Below are 22,677 nucleotides of genomic sequence, written 5' to 3'. Positions count from 1 at the left end.
CCTGCAGATGAGGAGATAAAGGCAAGGAGGAGAGGCAGGAGCAGCCCCAGGCCAGAGTTCCATAGGCAGGAGGTGCCACAATTCTGTTCCAGCAGCACCATCCCATGTCCTGCAGTGCTCCTGGAGCCAGAGGCTCTGCCCTGGGGTTTGGAACCAGGACTGTCCCCCTTTTCCAGGCACCACAGTCATTCCCTGCTCCTGCTCTTCCTGCTGCTCTTGCTTCAGGAAGAGCTCAGGGCATCAGGAATTAGCACTGGCGCGTCCCTGGCTCAGCAGCGAATCTATCAACCATTTCCATTCTCCCAGTCTTTGCTTTTCCCTGTGTCCCAGGACTGGGATGTGTGCAGCTGATCACAGTCCCAGGTGCAGGGGGGTGTTCCTGGAGCTTTTCTCTCTATTCTGATTCCAGCATTTGTGGAGCTGTTGATGTCTTGTGGTCCTGTGTCTGGAAGCCTCTAGAAAAATCTTAAATTCATCTGGATTAGGATTAACATCTCCTTGTCCCTAAAGGCTGTGAAGTGGCACCTCACAGGCAACAGCTGCTCTTCAGGAGCTGCATTCAGACATAAAAGTGGAATTTGGGGAAAATCCTTTTCAAAGTTGTCATTCTGTTCATGGCCAAACCATCCCATCATTTGCCTTCTGGCTTTCCCTCATCAAATAAATCTGAGGAGGAGAAGCAGGTGGAGGCAGATACAGTCAGAAGCAGCAGGAGTTTTACCAGCTCACATCTGTAGTGGGGTGATGGTGATAATGAGAGCAATAGTGCAGTGATCACACCTGTAGTGATGGGACAAGGGAATGGCTTCAAACTGAGGGAGGGCAAGGCTGGATGGGATGTTGGGCAGGAATTGTTCCCTGGGAGGGTGGGGAGGCCCTGAATCCCTGCAAGTGTCCGAGGCCAGGCTGGACAGGGCTTGGAGCAACCTGGGACAGTGGAAGGTGTCCCTGTCCATGGCAGGGGTGGCACTGGATGGGCTTTAAGGTCCCTTCCAGCCCAAACCATTCCATGATCTTACAGTACTCCTGTACAGAAACATACCCAGGGACATTTTGGGAAGGTGGGATCCAGCTGCCTCCAGAGGCTGCAGCCTGCGAGTCCACGGCCAGGGCTGAATTTGGGCTGTGGTTTCCTGTGTGAAAGAGGACACAGAGCTGCTGCTCGAGGGGACAGGAGCTGCTCTGCAGCTTCTCCAGGTAAAGCTCTGCAGCGTAGGAGGCTCCAGTTCTCCTCTCAGACTCAGCTCAGTCAGCAGGAAACATCGGGGATTTTTCCAACAGCCCAGAAGAGAGCAATGGGGATGGTTCTCGCTGGAGAAGTGGGGATGCTCTCTGGCTGGAGAGCACAAGGACCTTTCAGGCCAAGATGAGCTCCCTGCACCCTCCTGCACTCCCTGATGCTGTTAAATGTCGGTGGGAACTGAAGGGAAGCCTGAGGTCCGTGTAGAGCCCAGTGCTGTGGGACAACTCAGGGGCCTCCTGCCCCTGGCTGCGAATTGGAGACAGGCACCAGGATAATTCCCCAGGGAAATCCTGCCTGCTTTGGGAGCTTCCCATTCCCAAACAGCAACTGGCTGCTTTGAAATCGATAGTGCATGGAAAGAGGGGCTTTGCATAAATTGAGTTTTCTCATCCTGCCTTCTGGGGAACGCTTGGGTGGGGGGCTGGGGGCTCTCAAACCTGTCTCTGGGGCAGAGAAGCTCTGAGTTAACCAGTAAGGTACCAGTGAGTTCCGTGTAAATTAGCAGTAAGGTGACTTTCCTTTCCTCTGCTCATTTATTTCACTGCCTCACACCTCCCGTCCCACGGCCCGGCAGCTGCTGTGCTCCCATCCAGGGGGATCGCTGATGGGAACGGGAGCCCGGGCTCTGCTGCTGCCCAGCCCAATTCCAGCCAGGATGCCTTTGAAATTCAATACCCCCCCCTTCAATGTGCTTCCTGAGCCTATTGGTAACAGCTGCTCCAACTGTTGGCTCTGCGGGCCCCTAGTGCAGTGTGTAAATCCCGGGACACGATGCTGCCCATGCTGCTGCTTGGATTTCCATGTGAGGCTGTTAATCAGCTCCTGTTACCACTTGCTCCTTTATCTCAAGTGGGAGTTATCTCCGGAGCAGATCTGGAGTGCTCAGGGTTCAGCTGCACCGTTTGTCTTTGTAGGGGGAATGTGATAATTAGCCAGTGGTTACTCAAGGGGCAGGGCAAAATCACAGAATCCTTCAGCTTGGAAAAGTCCTTTAAAATCATCAAGTGCAACCATGAAATCCTCAGGGAGAGCCTCTTCCTCCGCTCACTTCACATCTCTGCTTTCAAATGCTTAATCCCAATAATGGGAAGAGTTTGAATGTGTGACTCGTCCTCTTGGCACAAGAGCATCAAGTACCTGTTAGAGTCGGATGGATTTGGTGTCACAGGACAAGATATTTATGGGGTGAGTTAATGTAGCCCCTGCTGGGGTGAGACAGAAGTACCTGCAGACAGTGAAGTGAAAAAAACAGTGATTGCAGTGATTGACTCAGGCTGGGGAATTTTTCCCTGTGTGCACAGCAAAGGTTAAAATCAGAACTTGGCATTAATTTAAATATCGTATTAAGAAAAAACCCAAAGCTTTTTAAAGTCATAGACATACTTGCAGCTGATGAGTGTTGGCTGCAGCCTTGCTCCATGGGATCCCAACATTCCCAGGTCCTGCTCGTGCATCCTCAGGTCTTCCCCTAGGACTGAACTCTGCTCTCACCCCTGCAGTAGCACACGAGGGTCACACTTACAGAGAGCTCAGAGGCAATGGAGGATGTGAAACATGACAGGTTTATTTCAGTTAGAAAAGACTCCCTAAGATCATGGGAAACCCTTGCAAAGGTTTCAGCACAGAACTGCAGATTAGTGGATTAATTATCCTCAATTACTCTGCCTTTTGCTGGCAGCAGCTCAGCTCTTGTGGAAGGGACAGAAAGAGCCAAGAGCAGCTCCAGTGAGTGACCTCAGTGTCTTCTCTGCCCAAGGAGCTCAGAATTACCTGTCAGCAGCTCCTTTCTCCTGGTCACTGTGTTTACACATGGAGCCAGTAATTCCAACTGTTCCCCTCTCATGCTGCAGGAACCCTGCAATAATTACAGGCAGCAATTTGAGGGTAACTGGTTCTTCCCTGAGTGGAGTCATGGGAAGATGCATCCACCCAGAGAGTCAGGTGAGTGTCATCACCTTTGGGAAAGCCTGGTCCAAAAAGATGCAGTGACAGGACAACAGGGAATGGCTTCAAACTGCCAGGGGGCAGGGCCAGATGGGATATTGGGAAGAAAATCTTCCCTGTGAGGGTGGGGAGGCCCTGGCACAGGGTGCCCAGAGAAGCTGTGGCTGCCCCTGGATCCCCACAGGTGTCCAAGGCCACGTTGGATGGGGCTTGGAGCACCCTGGGATACTAGAAGGTGTCCCTGCCCATGGCAGGGATGTCTCTGGATGGGCTCTAAGGTCCCTTCCAACCCAAACCATTGAGGGATTCTGTAATCTCCTTCCAGCATCTGCTGCAAGGTTGATGCTGCACCACAGGTGTGACCTCCCTGTGAGGCTGTGGGGCAGCATCTCACCAAAGACCAGGAGGGATTTCTAAGCTGCCAGGTCATTCTCAGGTGGGTTTTTCAGAGCCTGGCTCACTGAGCAGCTCACCTGGGCTGGCAGCAGGAGGTTTCTGTGCCCTCTGTTCCTCAGGAATCCCAAGAAGCTGTTGGCTTTTGGGGCTGGGGCAGGATTTTAGCGCTGGAGAAATTTGCATGACTTAAGGAGGGTTTTCCCGGCTCTCAGGGTCTGGCAGACTCTCTCTAATCATCTGAACAAATCGTTTGCCCTGCCAAGCCATGGAGGTTCACCCAGCAAGGCAGAGCGTTGCTCAATTCCCAGTTTGTGGTGTAACAGAACCTCACTCAGTGTTTGGTAAGAGCAGGATCTGTGCCAAGAGAGCACTGCCTTGCAAGGGTCACACCTGTGCTTACTCCCTTTGATCCTCTGGCCTTTCCCACTGGGTTTTTGTTTTCCCTGTCCTGTGCTCATGAGTGTGACAGGTCTGAGTGTGGTGTCACCGTGTCCCTTTGTCCTCTGCTCTGGGTGTCGTCAGCTCTTCTCCCATCACTGAGTTCTGCCTTTGGAGCTGCCAGCAGAGAAGCTCTGGGCTGCCAAGAGGAAGAGGTCAGTTCACTGTGCTGCACACAGGAAGGGAGAGTCATGAGACAACAGTTTCGCAAAAAGATTGGGTTTATCTTTTTTTGTACTGAAAACCCCATCAGCCGCCTCTCTCTGCACCAAAAACCTGAGGTGTGAAAAGCTGACATCCTGAGGTGCAGTGGTTCAGCTGGACTGAGGAATATTCCATGTCTAGGATGTCAGTGGGAAGTGTTTGGAAGAGTTCTGATGGGAGGAAGATGCTCCCCATGCAGGTTGTGTCCAGCTGAAGGGTTAATTTGGCATTTGGGCCCCCCCAGCTCTGCAGCCACCTCAGCCCCAGTGAGGGCAGAGCCCTCAGGCAGCAAGGGATGGCTCTTTCCCCAGAGATTATTTCACAGTGCTGGCATTTTATCTTGTCACTGCAAAGGCTCTTCAGAAAACATATAGGGAGCAGATGAACTGACATGACAGCCTTGGAACAAAGAGTTCATCTGCTTCTGAGGGAAACATTTGCTCCACAGCTCATTTTTCTCTGTCCATGGCTCAATTTCTCAAGTTTTCAGGAGCAGTGTGAAAGATTTAACTGTGGTGAGCCTGGAGGAGGATGGAGGCTGATTAGGAACTGGGGTGGAGGGAGATATTTTGCCCAGCTGGAATGAGTACAGCAAAATAAATTCATGCTGAATGCCTGAGCTGTGATGTTTGATTTGTTAATGGCTTTGGCTTTGCAGGCATTTGGTTGATGTAGCAAATTTCTCAGTGCCATGTGCAGAAGTGCTGATTTCTCTCAGCACAGCTTCAAAATATGGAGGCAGAAATAGTGATAATTGTGCCTGCTGAGAGATGGAGCTGCTGATGGGCACCAGCTTTTGGTAACCACAGACAGGATCCGACACTGCTCAGGATTGTTGTTACTGTCCTTGCCACAGCCCTGGGAAGTGACCAGTGTCCCTCTTGGGCTGGAAAACTGCAGGGTATCTCATGCCGTGTCATATTCTTAGATAAATTTATCTGTGTGTGGAGGAATTGATACAGGAGCATAAAACCCTGCACATCACCAGGTCCATTTTCTTGCAACCTTGGCAGCAGCACCAAATCCCTGTGGGGTGTTTGTGAAAGGTGTGGGGTAAAAATCCAGAGGGGTGAATCCAGAGGAGTGAATCCAGAGGGCCAGAGGGTCCCAGGTTGTTTGGGATGATGCTCATGCTGTTGGAGTTGCAGCAGTGGCAATGCCAGGAATCACAGCCTTGGCTCTGATCCACACAGAGCAGCAGGTCCCGTGTGGGAAGGGAAGAGGCTCAAAAATAGCATTTCAGGGAAAACTCACCCTCCCTGCAATCAGAGATAGGAAGAAGGATCAATTCTCCTGCAGCTGAGGATGCAAACTGTGCCAGACAGTCATTAAAGGCATTTTCCTGTGCCTGGTGACGTGGCTCTGCTCTCAAGCTGCATCCCAAGCCTGCTCGGGAGCTCTCTGTGGTTATTCCAGGGACATGGAGGCTCCAGTGGCCTCACTGCCAGGTCACAGGAAGTCTCCAGCCCTTCACTGTCCCTCTCCCTTCAGGCTGAGCCCTTCTTGCACCTTCCTGAGGTATCACCTTGTCAAAAACTGGGCGAGATTCTCCTCCCATCATTAAAACCCTGTCTGACAGGGCAGGGATGTGGATTCAGCCCGTGATGTCCAGCACGAGATCAGCTGCCTGCTGAGCCAGCTGGGTCTGGGGCACATCCCGTGGGATTGGCTGATTCCAGGAGGGGCAGCTGGTGACAGACATGTGGGTGTTGTGTGTCCACGTTGTGTTTATGGAGCTGTTGTTCTGCAGTAACACCCAACGAGAAAATTAAAATGTTGTGCAAATGCTGAGAGCTGAGGGTGCTCACCTAGAGAGAAGCTCCAGGGAGAGCGCAGAGCCCCTTCCAGGGCCTAAAGGGGCTCCAGGAGAGCTGGAGAGGGACTGGGAGCAAGGGATGGTGGGACAGGACACAGGGAATGGCTTCCCACTGCCCAGGGCAGGGCTGGATGGGATATTGGGCCGGAATTGTTCCCTGGGAGGGTGGGGAGGCCCTGGCACAGGGTGCCCAGAGCAGCTGTGGCTGCCCCTGGATCCCTCGCAGTGTCCAAGGCCAGGCTGGACATTGGGGTTTGGAGCAGCCTGGGATAGTGGAAGATGTCCCTGCCCATGGCAGGGGTAGGAATGGATGGGCTCTAAGGTCCCTTCCCAGCGTTCTGTGACAGTGGGAATCAGGCTGGCAATGTGCATTTCCCCTCCAAACTCTGCACTTCTGTAAGTAAGAATCTCTTTGGTTATGCACCTGTTTTTCATGCCAGCTTTGCCACAGGGAAGAGCATTTTTCACATGATCCGACACACTTTTTCAGCTATTTCTGCAAATCCAGACTCCTCGTGGAGTGAGGCAAAGGAAAACTAGAAATAGGTCAGGTATTTAAATAAGACATAGTTGTCTCTCTTCACAGCAAGTTGCCTTTTTTCCTGCCTGTGTGAATTGTGCTAATGTATCAGGGAATAAAGAGAACAAAGGGAAGCAGAAGTGGCAGCGTTTTCATTGTGGGATTGCAGCTTCAGAGCCCTTTACTTTGCAGAAGTGATACTGAGACCACTCTGGAACATCTCAGCAAATGCTCCTGAAATAATAACCCCCCAAATTGTCTTCTCAACCTCTCTGAATACACAAAATCCACTTAAAATCCTGCCTGTCATTCTGCTGTCACATAAAAAATTGATTTCCTGGCTCCGAGCCTCATCCTTGGTGCCTTGCAGTGTCATGAATGCATAATATGAAGGAAACACAGGGAAATTTGGGTGCTCTCAGCAATCATCTGGCTTGAAATGCAGAGAACAGTCTGCCCTTGGTCGTTTGAGGTGGATTTGGATTTCTCAGCTTGGGTCTGTGTTCCAGGAGTGCCTGTGGCTGGTGCCACTCTCCTGCCAGGCCGGCTGTCACCTCAGCTTAGGCTGATCTCACTGCTCCTGCTCCTTGGAGAGGACATTAGGAATCCACAATGAAATTCACCTTTTTAAATATCTGCACTAATGGCAGGACTTAGTTCCTTGACTTTAAAGTCTTGTGATGGAAGGAAAATCTTCCTTACAAAACTGCCCCAGCCTCTGTTCTCCCCAGGCTTTGTGTCTTCAATCCTGACTCACCCCAGTGCTCCCAAGTGGAACAGGGATGATTTCCATCATGCCTGAAATTTGATTAGACTCCAAGTGTGTCATTGGGGTTCTGTAATGCTGATCCAGAGGTGATGTCAGTGCTGGTTCGAGCTGGGCTTTCCTTCATGGACAGTTTTACCTGGTGGAGGAAGCAACTTTTCCTTTCATTACAGGACCAGGGACTGTGCAGCCCAATCATCCTCACTTTTCCTTCCTGCCCTTCCTCCTTAACCCACCCACGTCCTCATTCCCTGCTGCAGTTACTGCTCCTCTTCTCTTTTCTGCCGTGGAATTCTCCTTAATGACCAGCCATCCCCATCCTCTGTGCTGGGAAAGAGGCCAGATTTCCTCGGACTGTTTACAAACCAACATTGTTGGGGAAGTTTGGTGTAGATCAGATTCATCAGCCCTCAACACCCTGAGAACAGACAGCTGTAACCTTTTCAGACATCATCCCTAAAACACCATCCCAGGAGCAGCCAAACCCAAGTGCTCTGTGTCACTTCAAGGTCTGGGTTCATGTTGCTGAGACCCCTGGGCTCTGCTCAGGGATTTTTCAGCAGCACCAACCTCAGTGCAAGCTGCTCCTTGGCTTTCTTCTGACCTCCTCGTGTGTTTAACCCCCTTTTTAAGCCCTGCACATTTGCTGTCTCTCTTCAGGCTTCTCCGAAGGGTGCTGGGTGTGCCCTTGCCCCAGGAATCAGAGGGAAGCAGCAGCAGGGTCAGAACTAAACCCTGGCTGCGATGATGGAGCAATGAGAGGTCTGCCCTGAGTCACCCTGACTGGGCTGCTTCCCTTTCCTGTCCGTCAGCCCCGTCCTGACCCTTCCGTGCCCTGTTCCGCAGGGCTGGGGACGCGTTTTTAGCTGCCCTTGCTTTGCCAGGACGATGTGTTTGCAGGGCGCACGGAGCTGCCCGCAGCGTCCCTCTGCCACGTCCTTCCCATCACACGGCTCCGGGAGGGACAGCAGAAATCCCAGCGGTGGAACAATCGCTGTGTCCCCGCAATTCTCCTTCTGGTCGTGGAGAGGGGCGTTTTTTAAGAGGAGAGACCTCAGCGAGGCTCCTCAGCATGAGGTTAAATGTCATTAACTGAAGGATGATTCAGCTCCCTCAGCTGAAGTGTCACCGTGTGGATGCTGGGAGAGGAGGAGGAGGAGGAGCCGCCTTCCTCGCTGGCACCGAGCCACGAGCACCCGCTCCCTCTGCGCTCCCGTTCCGCAGGAATCCATGAGTTAACAGCCAGGGACGAGCCGGGGGTCGCGGCCCTGAAGCCGTGGGGAAATGCCCGTGTGTGTGTCCCTGTGTCCCCGTGGGGGTGACCCGGGGTCGGGGTCGCCGTGACCGAAGTCGCGCTGCTCACGGGGAGGGGGCGCGGGGACGGAGCCGCTCTCTGGGAAAAGCCGCAGCAGAGGCTCAGCACAACGGCGGCTCTGTTTTCCTGCCGTTTCTGTGTCCCCTGAAGCTTTAGCTAATTTCTCTCTCCATTAGGAAAGGAGAGGAATCTGGGTTTTCGGATCACTCTGGAACTAGAGGCAGGAGGCAGCGCAGCTGTTCCAGGCCAGCGGAGGGGAGACGTGTCCCGCGCGGACAGAGCAAGGTTACCCCGGCGGCCGGAGGTGCCTCCTCGGCGGAATGTGCCCCGGGGGCCGGATTAGCCCAGCGCTGCTGCTGGACACAGCGGTGCGGAGGGCCGGGGAGCCGCTGGCAATTGGACATGATGTCACCGCGTCCTGCATTAAGTAGGTCACGGTGACACCCGCCCGAAAGCGCCCGCGCTCTGCCGCTGCAGAGAGGGCCGCCCCCAGGGCACGTGAAAAACCCCTCCGAGAGGGGACTTGGGATAGGACTGTGCTTGTCCAGGGCTTAGCCGGGTGCGGGGAGCAGCGATCGGAGACAGTAAATGAACCCATCCCGCTGCTCTGCAGCAGCCCCGGTTGGCTGGCAGCGATGAGGCATCAGATGGGATGAGGGGTATCCAGGTTGCTATAGCGACCGGGAGCTGCGGCGCTGGGAGCAGCCGCTCTCCATCATCCTTCTAGAACCTCTCCAGCAGCCCCAGCCACCTCTCATCCCCCCCACGTCCATCCCCCCCACGTCCAGCACACACGGCCGGCACTGGAGGCTGGAGTGCCCACCCTCCTGGCCCTGGGTGTTCCCCAGGATGGCAGAGCCCTCCTGGCACATTCCAGCTCTGGCTTTAATGAGCTCAGCAGGGATGTGCATGGAATATAACAGCTCTGAGCTGTTTGCCCTGGCTCTGCACGGGGCAGGGACATGGGACAGCATCTGCCTGGTCCCCACACAGCCACCCTGTGGAGCTGACACCCAACTGGAGCCATGGGTGGGATGTGACAACCCTGCTCCCCATCCCCTCTGCCTGGCACAGCCCTGCTGCTGTTATCCCTGTGGCTCCCAGCCCCCGGAGCCAGGCAAGCCGAGCTGGTGACTTCACCATAGCAAATTGTCCTCTCTCTTATCCCAGCTGCTTCCCAGCAGTTTCACTGGCACAGGTTGATCCCAAAGAATAATGAGAAAAAAACCAGAGAGCTTCAAAAGTGTCCATGCTATTTGTTTTCCTGTCATGATTTTGGGTGATCTCTGGGAAGCTCAATGGCAGCTTCCCCCTTGTTGTGGCTCCAGACCTCTGCCAGGCTCTAAAAATACCCATTTAATTCACAGCCCTGGAGTGGGAAAAGCAGAGCTGCTCATCCCTTGGGATGGCTGGAGGTTTTCTCTGTACCAAAGCAAGAGCAGAGCTTCTCTGTGCTGCCTTTTTCCAGGGTGAAGCATCCATCAGCTGTTCAACCACTTCTTGCTACTCCAAAATTGTTGCCCCTGTAAATTTGAGTGGAAGATAGATGAATAATCCCACACTTTTGTCCACTCCATCATCCACCTGTACCTCACAGTCTTGCAGATGTTGAACAAACACATTCCAGATGCTTGGAAGGTGCTGGATTCCCTTTGAAGTGCTTTTTTGGGGGAATTTCTACCTTTCTTAAGCTTCAGTTGGCAGGATTTGATCAGCAGCTGCCAAACAGGGCGGGACCATCGTTTGAGAGGGGGATTTGCAAATGTGCCCCAGTAAACATGGGGCTAGTGAATGCATTCCCCCAGCTGGGCCATGGCAAGGACTAGCAACTGGGAACAGAATACAAGAAAAGACTTTTGCTGTTTCTCAACCTGCCCAGGAATTGAGTCCATGATGTCCCAAACAGGAGGCAGCTCTGTGTTCATCTTCCTAAGTGCTCTTATTTTATTTATGTGCTGGTGCATTTCTAATGCCAGGCTCTTGGCATCACCCCCATGTGCTGCTTTCCTCTGCTCCAGCCAAGGACTTGGAATCATATTTTTGGCGTGGTGGTTTATATAAAATATGTAACACTCCAGCATCTCGCAGCCGCAGCAGAGCCGGGAGCCGGATGAGCTCTGACTCCCCAAAGCTTTGCCAGGCTCAGAATAGCTCTGAAATGTGACTTAATTGGAGGCTGCAGAAGAAGCTGCAGTTTATCCCTGGTGCTGTCAGTGCTGAGAGGAAGGTGGGGTTGGTGAGGTGAAGGGGAGCAGCATGTGCTGCTGGACTGTGACGTGTCCCCTCGTCCTCCCTGCTGTCACTGGGAGCCACAGGCCCCATGTGCCCTGGCCCAACTCTGCCCATTCTCTTCATTCTCTTCAAAAATTCAACTTACATTGAATTCTGAATGAATTTAATTGAACAGTTTAGATTGGAAGGGACCTTAAAGGTCATTTAATCCAACCCCCATTGCTGTGGTATGACAGGGATCAGGGAAGGAGCACTTTGTGGATTTTAGATTTCACTCCAGGGGGGTGAGTGGCAGGTTGTGGTCCTCTGCCAGGATGTTCCATCCATCATCCATAGACCCTGGCTGCCATGGGGGCTGGGAGCTCCACCTCTTGGGGTTGGGAATTTTTTGTTTTGCCTGCTGGAGGAAATGAAATATTTAACACACTGTTGGTGCTTTTATTACTGTTTTTTTAAAGCTTGTTCATTACTGCAGGTTCCCAGGAAATGCCCTGTTGAGTGAGCCTGTGTTTTTCCTCCACAAAAGCCCTGACGAGCTTTAGGGAGTGCTCATGGGGGATAAATGGCATCTGGCACTGGAAGTTGATGGCACAAGGGGTGGGAAAACTGAGACCTCTCTCTTTGAATGACAAAGATAAATTCCCAGCTCCCAAAGGAGCAGAACTGAGGGAGTCTGGAGCCTCCTGTGCTGGGGTGGGCAGGGAAGAGGTAAATTTATACATGGAAGGAATGGTTTGGGTTGGGAGGGATCTTGAAGATCATCTCACTTGGGCAGGGACACCTTCCACCAGACCAGACTGCTCCCAGCCCTGTCCAGTCTGGCCTAGGATGGATTAATTACCCAGAGGGGTAACAAGGTCCAGGCATGGTTTTAGCTGAGCTCAGGGCCTCTCATGCAAACCCCACCAGGCTCAGCTCGGGGCTGGGGATCCAGGCAGTGGGGGCTGGCCCTGGTTCAGGAGGATGGAGCTTGGGCGGGGCTGTGATCCCTCCTTTGGATCTCACACAATAGGCACAGTGACATTCCCTTTGTATTCCCACACCTCCCAGGCTGGAGGAAGGGGAGTAGGGACACACCATGCAGGGACATACAAAGGGATGTCTCGAGCCACTTCTGGGGCTTTCCCACCATAAAATACTGCTTTGGGGTGCAGCCCCATGGCTGGAACCTGCCCCACTGAGCTGCCCTTGGGCTCTTTGGGTGTTTTACAGCAACCTGGCTGTTGGCCCAAGCTCCCAAAGCTGGAGAGCAGCTCTGGGAAGGGGAGGAGCAGCCCCTGCACCATCACTTCAAGGTCCCCTGCCCAGGAGCACCTAAACCAAAGGGGGTTGTTGGAAAAGACAGAAATATTTCCCAGCTCTCCCTGGCTCCTGAGCATCCCTATGCACAAACACCCCAGGTCCTAAATCAGTGAGGAAGGAAGTGCAGTTCACCACCTGCTCTGGGACCTCCCAGCCTCAATGGGAGGGATCAATGGGAATAAATGCAATTTAAGAATGAGAGAGCCAAATACTCAATGGACTGGGTTTGCATCTCAGCCAGAGGGGAAGGAATACACCTGGATGTGCTGCAGACACATAATGGAAAAGGCCCAGCAGTGTTGTGGCAGCTGCTGTCGTCTCAGGGAAGTGGCTTTTACGGCTCAGACACAACTCAAAGGAACCATCTCAGTGCAGCTGGCTTGGCTCTGCCTTGCCCTGCGCCATGGGATGTGTGTGACGCTCTGCACTGGGAAGAGACACATATTAACAATTCTTGTTGCTCATTAAAGGGGCAAAACCAGCATTGTTGTCACAGCTCAGCAGCGTGATGATGAAATATGTGTCACTGAGCAGTTCCCAAAACCAGGCTGTGGTTTGCTGTGGGAACTCAGTGTCAGCATGAGCTGTACAGACAACACATGGGCAAGGCTGAACCAGAAAGGCTTGAAAGCCATTTCTTAAGTGGAGGGGTTGAGTTCTCAGGTCACAGTTAACCCTGGTGCTTCTCCTGCACATTAACAAATTGCTTCTGAAGAGGTGATTTGCCTGAGCAGAACAACAAGGCACAAAAGAAATATACTGTAAATATTTGCTGGTTTTGAAGATGGAAAAAAAATAATTTCAGTGTCTCAACTGTCACTTGACTGCAGATAATTGAGAAAAATCACACAGTGAGGAAGGACCTGGCAGCTGTATTCAGCTCAGTGACCTTTCCCAGCATCAAAATGCCTGGAGCACTTGCCTGACCTTTGACTATGGAAATTCTCCTTTTGATCCTGACTTGAGATCTCCTTGATTTGTGTCTGACTTTCTTTGTAGTCTCTTTTCCATCACTTTGATCCATCTTAATGTCTGATGTCTGCCAAGGCCACCTGGCTCTGAGGAGCTCGACAAGCCCAGAGCTCTGAGAAGCAGTGACGCTCAGAGAAAAACATCCTGTGAGCCCTGAGAGGCTTTCACAAGGCAGGTTCTGCAAAGCCCTTGTGGTTTCAAATGTTTTCATCTCCCTCATGGCACGTGTGAGTCACAGACTGCCCGTGTGTGTGTGTGTCTGTGTGTCTGTGTGCATCCCCTGCCTCCTTCAGAGGGGAGAGAACTGCACCCAAAAACAGCTCCCGGTTCATCTCCTCCCCTCCTCAGAAAGCCATGGGATGAGGAGAGCTGCCTGCTCTGGCTTTGGGGCTCTCCTGAAAAGGGGTGCCTGGGCGGAGGGGGGTTCTCAATACAGTCCAGTTGTATTGATGTTAAAGAGGATGTTAAATCATTTCTGGATCACACAGGACAGTAAATCAGTGCTTTTAACCTCTTACAAGAGCCAGAGTGTTATAACAAGAGCTGGATGGGAAAGGTGTTTTCTCCCTCTGAGAAGGATGGAGAGTGCCAAGGAGTCACAGGGATGATGCTGTCAAAATCATCTGAGTCTTACATAGGGAAATTTATGCTCTGAGTGTGTAAATCTCTTCTGGCAGTGGGACCTGGTGCTTTGGAGCTGCCACACTTGAGATGTGACTGCCCTGGGAGAGGCAGAGGCAAAGCTGAGGTGCTGGAGCTGCAACTCTGGAATGAAATATCCACCTAGGATTATTGACATGTGGTGGCCTTTGTGTCCTGGCTCCCTGGGGACATTGGCTTTGAGGATTCTGGTGGTCATATGAAGAGTGTCAGTCCTTCCCATGGAGAGTGTGAGCCCTTCCTGGGAGCAGGCTGAGTTGTGCAGGGGGAGCACAAAAGGCACACAAGGTTTCAGTGCAGGTTTTGCTCCTGTACCCCTTGGGAATCCAGCTATTCCCATTTTTATCCATTGAAGCTGCTGTGGGAATAATTTTCTCAGTGAGGTCTCTAAGTTCTCCTTTGAGCCCATTCCCCTCAGTATCACTGTCCTGCAAGCTGCAGAAACCCACAAGTGGTTGGGTGAGATACATCCTGATCTCTGCCCTGCCAGACACCCACCCTGGGCCCTAAACCCTCTTGAGACAACACTTATCTGTCCCCAAATTACACTTGTTGTAACTCAGATATGTCCTTGTTTACTACCCATCTTATATCCAGTGTCTTTTTAGACCCTGCTGAAGAAATTCCTCCCTGTGAGAGTGGGGAGGCCCTGGCACAGGTTTTTCCATGGATGCTCCATCCCTGGCAGTGTCCAAGGCCAGGTTGGAAGGGGCTTGGAGCCACCTGGGACAGTGGAAGGTGTCCTTGCCCATGGCAGGGGTGGCACTGGATGGGGTTGAAACTTGATGGTCTTGAAGGTTCCTTCCAACCCAAAGCATTCCATGATTTTATGATTCCATGCTTGTCACCTCTCTGACGCCACAGCCTGGAGTTCCCCCCAGCAGTGACACCACAGATAGCCTTGAAAGCTGATTTAACCCTCCTTGAAATTTTCAGTATCCCTGTTTGTCTCCTTGGCTCTTGTTAGGAAGCAGAACCTTGAAAACTGCCTTTTTTTAGACCTCTTGAGTTTCTCTCTCCTCACTTCCTGTGTGTTTTCTTCATGCAGAATATAGCTGCTGCTTTTTTGGGCTCTTTTCTGCAGCCTCCCTTCATCTGGGAACCTTTTTAATGTTTTTTTCATGGCCGAACCCTCTCAAAGGCTGCAGCCGAGATCCAGATGAGGCTGCAGCACTGACTTATATAAGGTGTTACCATTATGGAGTATTCTCCATCCTGCCCCTCACCATCCTCACATCTTGTGTGCAGCTGCAGGCTTTTCTTGGAGCCAGAGAATCACAGAACATCCTGAGCTGGAAACCAACCAGGAGCCCACAGTGCTCCTGCCTTTCCAGAAGGAGGCCTTGGTCTAAACTCTGGAAAGGTTTAGACCAAGCTTGATTAGGTTTAAAGCAATCCCCTCTGGAATCCATCCCAGTGGGTTCATTGCTGCTGAGCCCTCATTTCACACTTGGTTGCACGCTTGGTTGGAATCCCTCTGGTTTGTTGTCATGAAAATCAGGCAATTACTGTGCTGGCTTTGCCATCTCTACCCAAATTCTGCTTCTGAAAAGAGCTTATTTCCCCCTCTGTGACGGCATTGGCTGCATCCATGGGACAGCACCTCATTTAAAGATCCTGGGAAAGCTGCACAAAGCCCTATTCCATCACAGCCCTGTCAGGGATAGGGCTGCAGCTCTGGAGCTGCCCATCCCTGGCTGGTGTTGCTGTCCCTGGGATGTTCCCAGCTCCCCATCCCTGGCTGGTGCTGCTGTCTCTGGGATGTTCCCAGCTCCCCATCCCGCTGTGCTCCCAGATGGAGCTCACAGCCACCAGTGGGGAATATCTCATCAATGAGTCTTTGCTGTGTTTTCATGCCCATAACAGCTCCTTATGGGGCATTCCAGGTCATCTGGGCTTGTTCTTAAGCACGGAATCATGGAATGGTTTGGGATGGAAGGGACCTTAAAGCCCATCTAGTTCTACCCCAGCCATGGGCAGGGGCACTTCCCACTGTCCCAGGCTGCTCCAAGCTCCATCCAACTTGGCATCTCCTTATTTACATTTATCTAACAATATATTAATTTAATTTCTCAGCCTTACACTGCTTGTCCTCACCAGAACTCCCTCTGATCTTTCTGCACTCCTTCCCTTCCCCATTTCCTTCCCACCACGTTGGTGCTGTGGATGTTTCTGTGCTGTGTGCAGCTCTGACAGATGTCTGTGGCCATTTCTGTGCCACTTGCCTTGTGTTTCCCCTGAGGTCCTGGATTAAATGCTCAGTCAAAACTCTCGTATTTCATGGGCCAGTGATCTGCTTCCACTTGGAGTCCTCCTTTCTCTGCTGGTTTTCCTTTTGCCAGTGTCCCCCCAGTGCCTGCTCAGCTCCTGCAGTGCTCAGGGGCTGCTCTGGCTGTAGGATGTGTCTCCCACACACAGACCTTGCTCATGGGGGGCTCCCACCAGAGCCTTTAACTCCTCCTGTGAGCCAGGAGAGCCAGGGGAGGTGGGAAAGGCCCTTTGGGTGCTGGGATGGGCTGGGGTAGATGGAGGAGAAGTGCTCCCCAGTCCTGCAGGGTTCACTGAGCCAGGAAAAGACAAAAGAGCAGCCCCAGCCTGGGATCAGCAGCTGTGGCTGGTACTGCCTGGCTGTCAGGAGAGGCTATTTCCACCCAAAAATATTCCCTGTATTGTATGAAGACCTGAGTTTGCAGAAAACACTGACACCTTGATGTTTATTATAAACAGCAATTACTCTATGGTTCATCACATACAGACATTCCCGTGTGGTTCCCTGGCAGGATGGGAGCAGTGCTGGGGTAGATCCCCACTTCCCACAGAATCTGTTTTCCCTGTTCCCCAGCAGCCTCACTCTGGGGTGTTGGGGCTGGACTTCCTTCCCTGGCAGTGCTCAGCCAGCACTCACACCCTGCTGTCACTTCTGATGGGATTACTGTTGATAAGAAGTGGGATTGTTTCCCAGGAGGAGCCTGGCAGCAGCATCCATCACTTTATCCTGATGGACTTGACATCCATCAGGGTTTGGTGACACCAGGGCTTGGTGAAGAGCCAGAGCTGCCATCAGCCAGGGCTGGACTCAGCCACAGCAGTGCCTGGTGCCCACAGGGAATCCCAGAGTGGTTTGGCTGGGAAGGGACCTCAAAGCCCATGCAGTGACACCCACACCTGCCATGGGCAGGGACACCTTCCACTATCCCAGGCTGCTCCAAACCACAATGTCCAGCCTGGCCTTGGACACTCCCAGGGATCCAGGGGCAGCCACAGCTGCTCTGGGGACCCTGTGCCAGGGCCTGCCCACCCTCCCAGGGAACAATTCCTTCCAATTATCCCATCCATCCCTGCCATCTGGTACTGGGAAGCCATTCTCTGTGTCCTGTCCCTCCATCCCTTGTCCCCAAAAGGTACTGGGCCAGGTTTATGCCATGAAAATTCCTTTTTCAGCTCAAGTTTGATTGGAAGTGGGACTTGTCTCTGCGTTTTCTGCCATCAGAGTTCTGCTGAGCAGCATTGATATCCAAAGTGTATTTCTGTTGTGCGTTGCTCTTGTCTATGAGACTTTGTTGTCTTCCAGGATTGTTCTGGTCCATCTCCATCTCAGCCCCTTCCTTTGGGATGTAAATTCAGCGGGAGCTTGGGGAAGCAGCTCCCCAGCCAAGCTGTTTGTAGCAGTGAGATTGGGAAGGTCTCAGTCCAGTTTCCAGCTGCTGCAACAGCTGTTCCCTTCCTTGGGCCCCTCAGCAAACCTGAGGACCCCAGGGCAGGCAGCAGCTGCCACCCCTCTGCCACTGCTGCTCCAGGAGCGAGGCTGCTCTGCCTGGTGGGCTGGAAACCAAACGGGAATTTCCTGCCCCCTCTCCCTCGCTGGCCTCAGACCAAGTGCTGGAGCAGCAGCCAAGAGTCCCAAGGTCCCAGCAGGTCCAGCTGCTCCTGAGCTGGTGGCAGGGGTGGTGTCCTGGGGTGCCCAGCAGGGACACCAGGGAGGGGTTTGTCATCCCTGTGCACTCACAGATCCCTGTGGATTGCTCCATCCAGGAGCTGCCCTGCTCCCCCAGCAAAAGGCTTTGAGGCTGAACCCTCACATGAAGAAAAGCAAGATGTGATGAGTGAAGGAGCTTTGGCAGGGTGGGATCTGGGAAGTGAGAGAGGGGGAGGGAAACCTCAATTTAATGGAATTGTCACACATGGCAAAGATCAAAGCATCTTCTCCACATCTCTCCATCTCAGGGCAGCGTTAGCATCACTCAGACCTGTGTTCAGTTGATTCTCCTCATCCCAGCAGGAGCTGAGACCAAGACTGACCCAGCTTCCTGCAGGTCCCACAGCCACAGGTATCCAGGACCTTTGGATTCCCAGGCCCAGGTCCTGCTTGGGATCAAAATTCAGGTTATTGACATTCCTCTCCCCAGCTCCTCTGCCTAGTCACCTAGAACTTGTGGCAGGGGAGAGGAAAGTCCTTCACCCTTATCCCTGTTGGGGACACTTGATCCTGAAGTTCTTCCCAAGGGGAAGGGATCTCCAAGGCTCTTCTGTGTGTGCAGCTCATTTCACTAAGACACGGCAAAAATAGCAACCTAAGCTGGGATTGCAGCCTCAGCTCACCCAGGCAGGAGTAAATAACATTAAATACCTGGGACAACCCTGCCAGCCTCCTTCAACCAACCAAGCATTGTTATGGAAATGGTGGAAATCTGAATTATTTGGGAACCACATAAAAATGCAGCTTAAAGGATGTGACAGGACCTGAATGGTCTGTTGATGGAAATGGAATAAAAACAGCACAAAGGACTTGGGCTGTGGCAGTGGAAATGCTGAAATGACTCAGACAAGGCAGGACCTGCGGTCTGGGAGCCAAACACAGGGAATGGGGTCTCAGCACATCCCCCCTGGGTATTTGGAGCATCCAGAGAGGCAGCAGAGTCACTGTCAACAATTCTAAACCACTCAGTATTATACTAAAAATACTGGAAATACGGGAATTTGAAGTGTGGGTGAGGTCATAGGAGAGAATTCCCAAAGGCCAAGTCCCTGGATGGTTCTTCCCATTGGTTGTGGCTTCCCAGGTTTTTCCTGCAGATCCCCTCTCTTGGAGGATCTCCAGAGGTTCTTGGCTGGTCCCAAGGAAAAGAGACTAGGGCTGGGGCATCAACTTGGCCTCAGCTCCATCCCAGCCCCCAGAGCAGCCAGGCCATCAGTGGGGCCGTGGCAGCACTGGGTTCTTCACTTTCCTCATGGAAAGGACTGTCCAGCCCTGACACAGCTGCCCAGGGCAGTGGCAGAGGGATTTTAAAGCCACATGGATGTGACACTTGGGGACATGGGTCAGTGGTGACCTTGGCAGTGCTGGGGGAGCAGTTGGACTTGATGATCCCAGAGGGTTTTTCCAACGTGAAGAATTCCATGGTTTATGATTTCTCTGCTTATGGCACAAGGATCATTATTTGGGATTTAGAGCAGGGACCTTTATGGCCTTTAACAAAGGAGGATATTCTTGCTAGGCATCCTGGCCCTGCTGTCCTCATGTCCCCAACTGGCAGCAACCCCAACCGCCACAGACAAACTGACATGGGGGACAGAAAGTCTTGATTCACTCCTGGGAATCATTTTTAGTGCCAAAACTGGGTTTGGGGGTTCAAGAGCTGCAGGGACACAGTTTTGTCCCAGCCAGCTCAGTCCATCTGAGAAGGGCTTGGGAACAGCCATCACTCCATGTGTGATTCCTTTTTCTGTTCCAGGCTGTATTTCAGTCTCTGAGCTCAGCCCAGGGATGTCCCTGTCACTGCTACAGGCACAGAGCTAGGAGGGGTCACTGTGGGGTCATTTCCTGGGCAGTGGCTGAGCTGGCAGCAGCCCCTGGACCCTTTGACCCGGCCTGTGCTCTGCCCATGGAGCTGAGTCCTCCCACCAGCACCAATCCCAGTCCCAGAGTGTGAAGCTTCACTAGCAGGAGCCCAAAGCTGGGCTCAGAGCTCAGGCCTGGCTTAACACAGAGTTTTGGGGTGGCTGTGGGATGTGCCAAAAACGTCTCCCAGCTGTGGCTATCCCATCCCATCCCACCCCACCCCACCCCATCCCATCCCAACCCATCCCACCCCATCCCACCCCACCTCATCCCACCCCACCCCCTCCCATCCCATCCCATCCCATCCCATCCCATCCCATCCCATCCCATCCCATCCATCCCGTCCCATCCCATCCCATCCCATCCCATCCCATCCATCCCGTCCCATCCCATCCCGTCCCATCCCATCACATCCCATCCCACCCCTCCTGACTCGTGTCCCTTTCCTGGCAGGGAGAAGCGCGCTCTGCACGTCACTGTCACCAACCCAGTGCAGTGTAGCCTGCACGGCAGGAAATGCACCGTGTCCGTGGAGACCAAAATCAATCAATCCCAACCGGATTTCACCAAGCACCGCTCCGGCTTCGTCCTCTGCGTGCCGGGCAATTAACGGCCCCACCCCTCGGACCGGGGCCCGCCCTCCCCGCGCCCGGGACTCGCCGAGATTCCTCGGGAGATGCTCGGTAGCAACTTGCCTAAAGCAGCCTCTGAAGCTCAAGGTTTGGGAAACCCAAAATCTGGGGGTTTAGAAAAGCCAAATTCACATGGAATGAAGGCTTAAAATAGCCAGTGACCTGTTCTCCATCTTACAAACCAGGCTGGAATATCTGGAAAGTGCTTCCTTTGGAATTAGTCTGAAAAAAAGAGTTTTTAGGTACTTCTACCCTTTCTTCCGTTTCCCACATTGATTCCTCACCCCCTCTCCAATTTTCCCTTCCCTGTTCCTTTCCCACGTGTCAGTCTTTGCAATATGATGCAGCCTCCTCCAGAGGAACCAAAGATACCCGGCTCAGGGAGTCAGGTTCTGTAGGGCCAAATCCCCATGGAACCAGAGCCAGGCTGGGCAGGGAGGGCTGGCTTCCCCCGCCGGAGACACTCCACACTCCTCCAGCCCCTCCGGGCACACGGGGCTGGGAAGGTACATGGAGACACCTCCAGACCTGCTGCTTTCCCTCGGGAATTCATTAACCCGTCGAGGCACCTTGGCTGGAGAGGGGACTTCCCCAGTGCAGGGCATGGTTTTGTTAATCCTGCATTGCTTTTTGCCTTAATTACCCCCTCCAAGAGCCTAAAGCCGGCGGGTTCCCACTGGGACCATGTGGCCTTGCTGAATTTTTAGATGATCCACTTGGCTTCGTGTCTGTGCCAGCGCTGGGGTCAGGGAGGGCCAGTAGGACCCACGGCAGGGGTGAGCCCAGGAACAGGGGGAGCTCTGGGGGGCCAAGCTTTGCACTATCCAACATTGACCTGGCATAGCCCCAGCTGCCAGCGCCCAGGCTCCTCCCTCCAAAGAGTTTTCCTGGCTCTTCCCAGCAGTGGGCTGTGGGTGTTGGGCTCGTCCTGCCCAGCCCAGATAACCCCGAGCTCTGTCTTGATAGAGGGACGTGGATCCTCCCCCGTGGTTTATTCCCACTGTGCTGGGCACTGCTGTGGTTCCCGAGCAGCCCAGGCTGTTGGGATTGTGCATTGGGATTGTCCTGGCACTGCTGGTCAGGTCAGGATTCCCAGCCCTGGAGATGGGGGAGCTGTGTGGGGACCCCACCTCGGGGTCCCAGCCCAGCTGGCAAATGGGGAGCATTTGTTCAATGGAGCATTTTGGGAATTAGAAAGCCTGGAAGAGGCTCCTCACTAACAAAAGGTTTCCTGAAGCTGTGCCATGGACAAGGGGCATGGGGACAGGTCGCTGCAGCCTTGGTGTCCCACTGCCATCCCCGAGGCCAGGGCGGGACACGGATGTAGAGCAGCTCTGGCTCTGCATGGACTGGGACAAGCCCATGACAGGGAGGCCTCACGCTGGAGCTCTCCCATTCCCGTTGTCCCTGGCCTTGGAGCAGCCCCAGCCCCATGGCAGCCCCCAGTGCCCCCTCCCGGTGTGCAGCCCTGGGATGGCCGCGGGCTCCTGTGCCGGGGGCTCTGCCCAGCCCTTGGGCAGGGGACGCCCCAAGGCAGCACCAGCGCTGGCCGGGAGGTGACACCGGCAGTGCCGACCCCTCCACGCTCACACAACACCCCGGGGCCACCACGGACTCTCCACGGACCCTCTAGCGCCTCCTTTCACCCCCCCATCGGCTCCTCGGGAGGAGCGAGGCCAACGCCAAAGCCACGGGACACTCCCGCCCTGCCGGGGCCGCTCCGAGGGAAGCCCCCGGTCTGTGCCTTTGGATTTGCACTTCTCGCTTTCCGTGTCCCGGTGCAAACGTCCCCCGCCGCGCTAACCCCGGGCAGGTGCTGCAGGTGGGATCAGCACTTTTGTACCCTTGTCCTTCCAAAAGAATGCTCGGATGGAATTGGGATGGACAGCAACAAATTGCAGGCTTGAGAAATTTCTCCTACCATGAGATGGCAATATTGTATGTGATGAGATGTGTCTTATAAAATATATTATCTGTTCCTGCTCTGGTTTTATATATATATATATATATATATATAAAAATATATAAAATATATATATTCCTGGTTTTCCCATAAATTAACTATTTCTAAATTGAAACTTTGATTCTCAGCCGGGGGCGATAATGCAATGAACTTTTTTTTTTTTAATAAATCGCTGGTATTTTATGTGTAAAAGAGCAGAAAAAAACCTACTATAATGGACCTGGGTTTTGTTTACATAATTCACTGTAATAAATAATAAAAGAAAGCCATTAGTTGCATCCCAGCATGGCGCTGCCCGTTCCTGCCGACGCGGGGGCTGATGATGCCCAGCGGGATCGGTGTCCCAATATTCCAGTTTATCCCAATCCCGACCTTCCCCTCGGGCCGCCGCCGGCCCCGCCGCTCTCCCACCACGGGGTGACCCCAGCGCCGGTA

The 22,677-nt window shown here is 53.1% G+C and overlaps 1 protein-coding gene across 3 annotated transcripts in view; it reads left to right on the top strand.

Annotated features, from left to right (window-relative positions):
- MYO1D (myosin ID) overlaps positions 1 to 21,785 on the top strand; it is a 154,744-nt gene extending 132,959 nt beyond the window's left edge. For 2 of the 3 annotated variants that reach the window (XM_083877443.1, XM_083877444.1), the window contains exon 22: positions 20,101 to 21,784. In XM_083877443.1, coding sequence (XP_083733569.1) covers positions 20,101 to 20,257 — 157 coding nt within the window. In that variant the 3' untranslated portion in view covers positions 20,258 to 21,784. Of the gene's footprint in view, positions 1 to 20,100 lie in introns of all 3 variants that reach the window. The other variant, XM_083877442.1, reaches the window with a different exon arrangement.
- Positions 21,786 to 22,677: the final 892 nt, after the last annotated feature.

Source organism: Zosterops lateralis, assembly GCF_965231275.1.
Source record: "Zosterops lateralis genome assembly, chromosome: 24".
In the NCBI taxonomy this organism is placed as follows: Eukaryota; Metazoa; Chordata; class Aves; order Passeriformes; family Zosteropidae; genus Zosterops; species Zosterops lateralis.
This window is presented reverse-complemented; position numbering and strand designations above follow the sequence as displayed.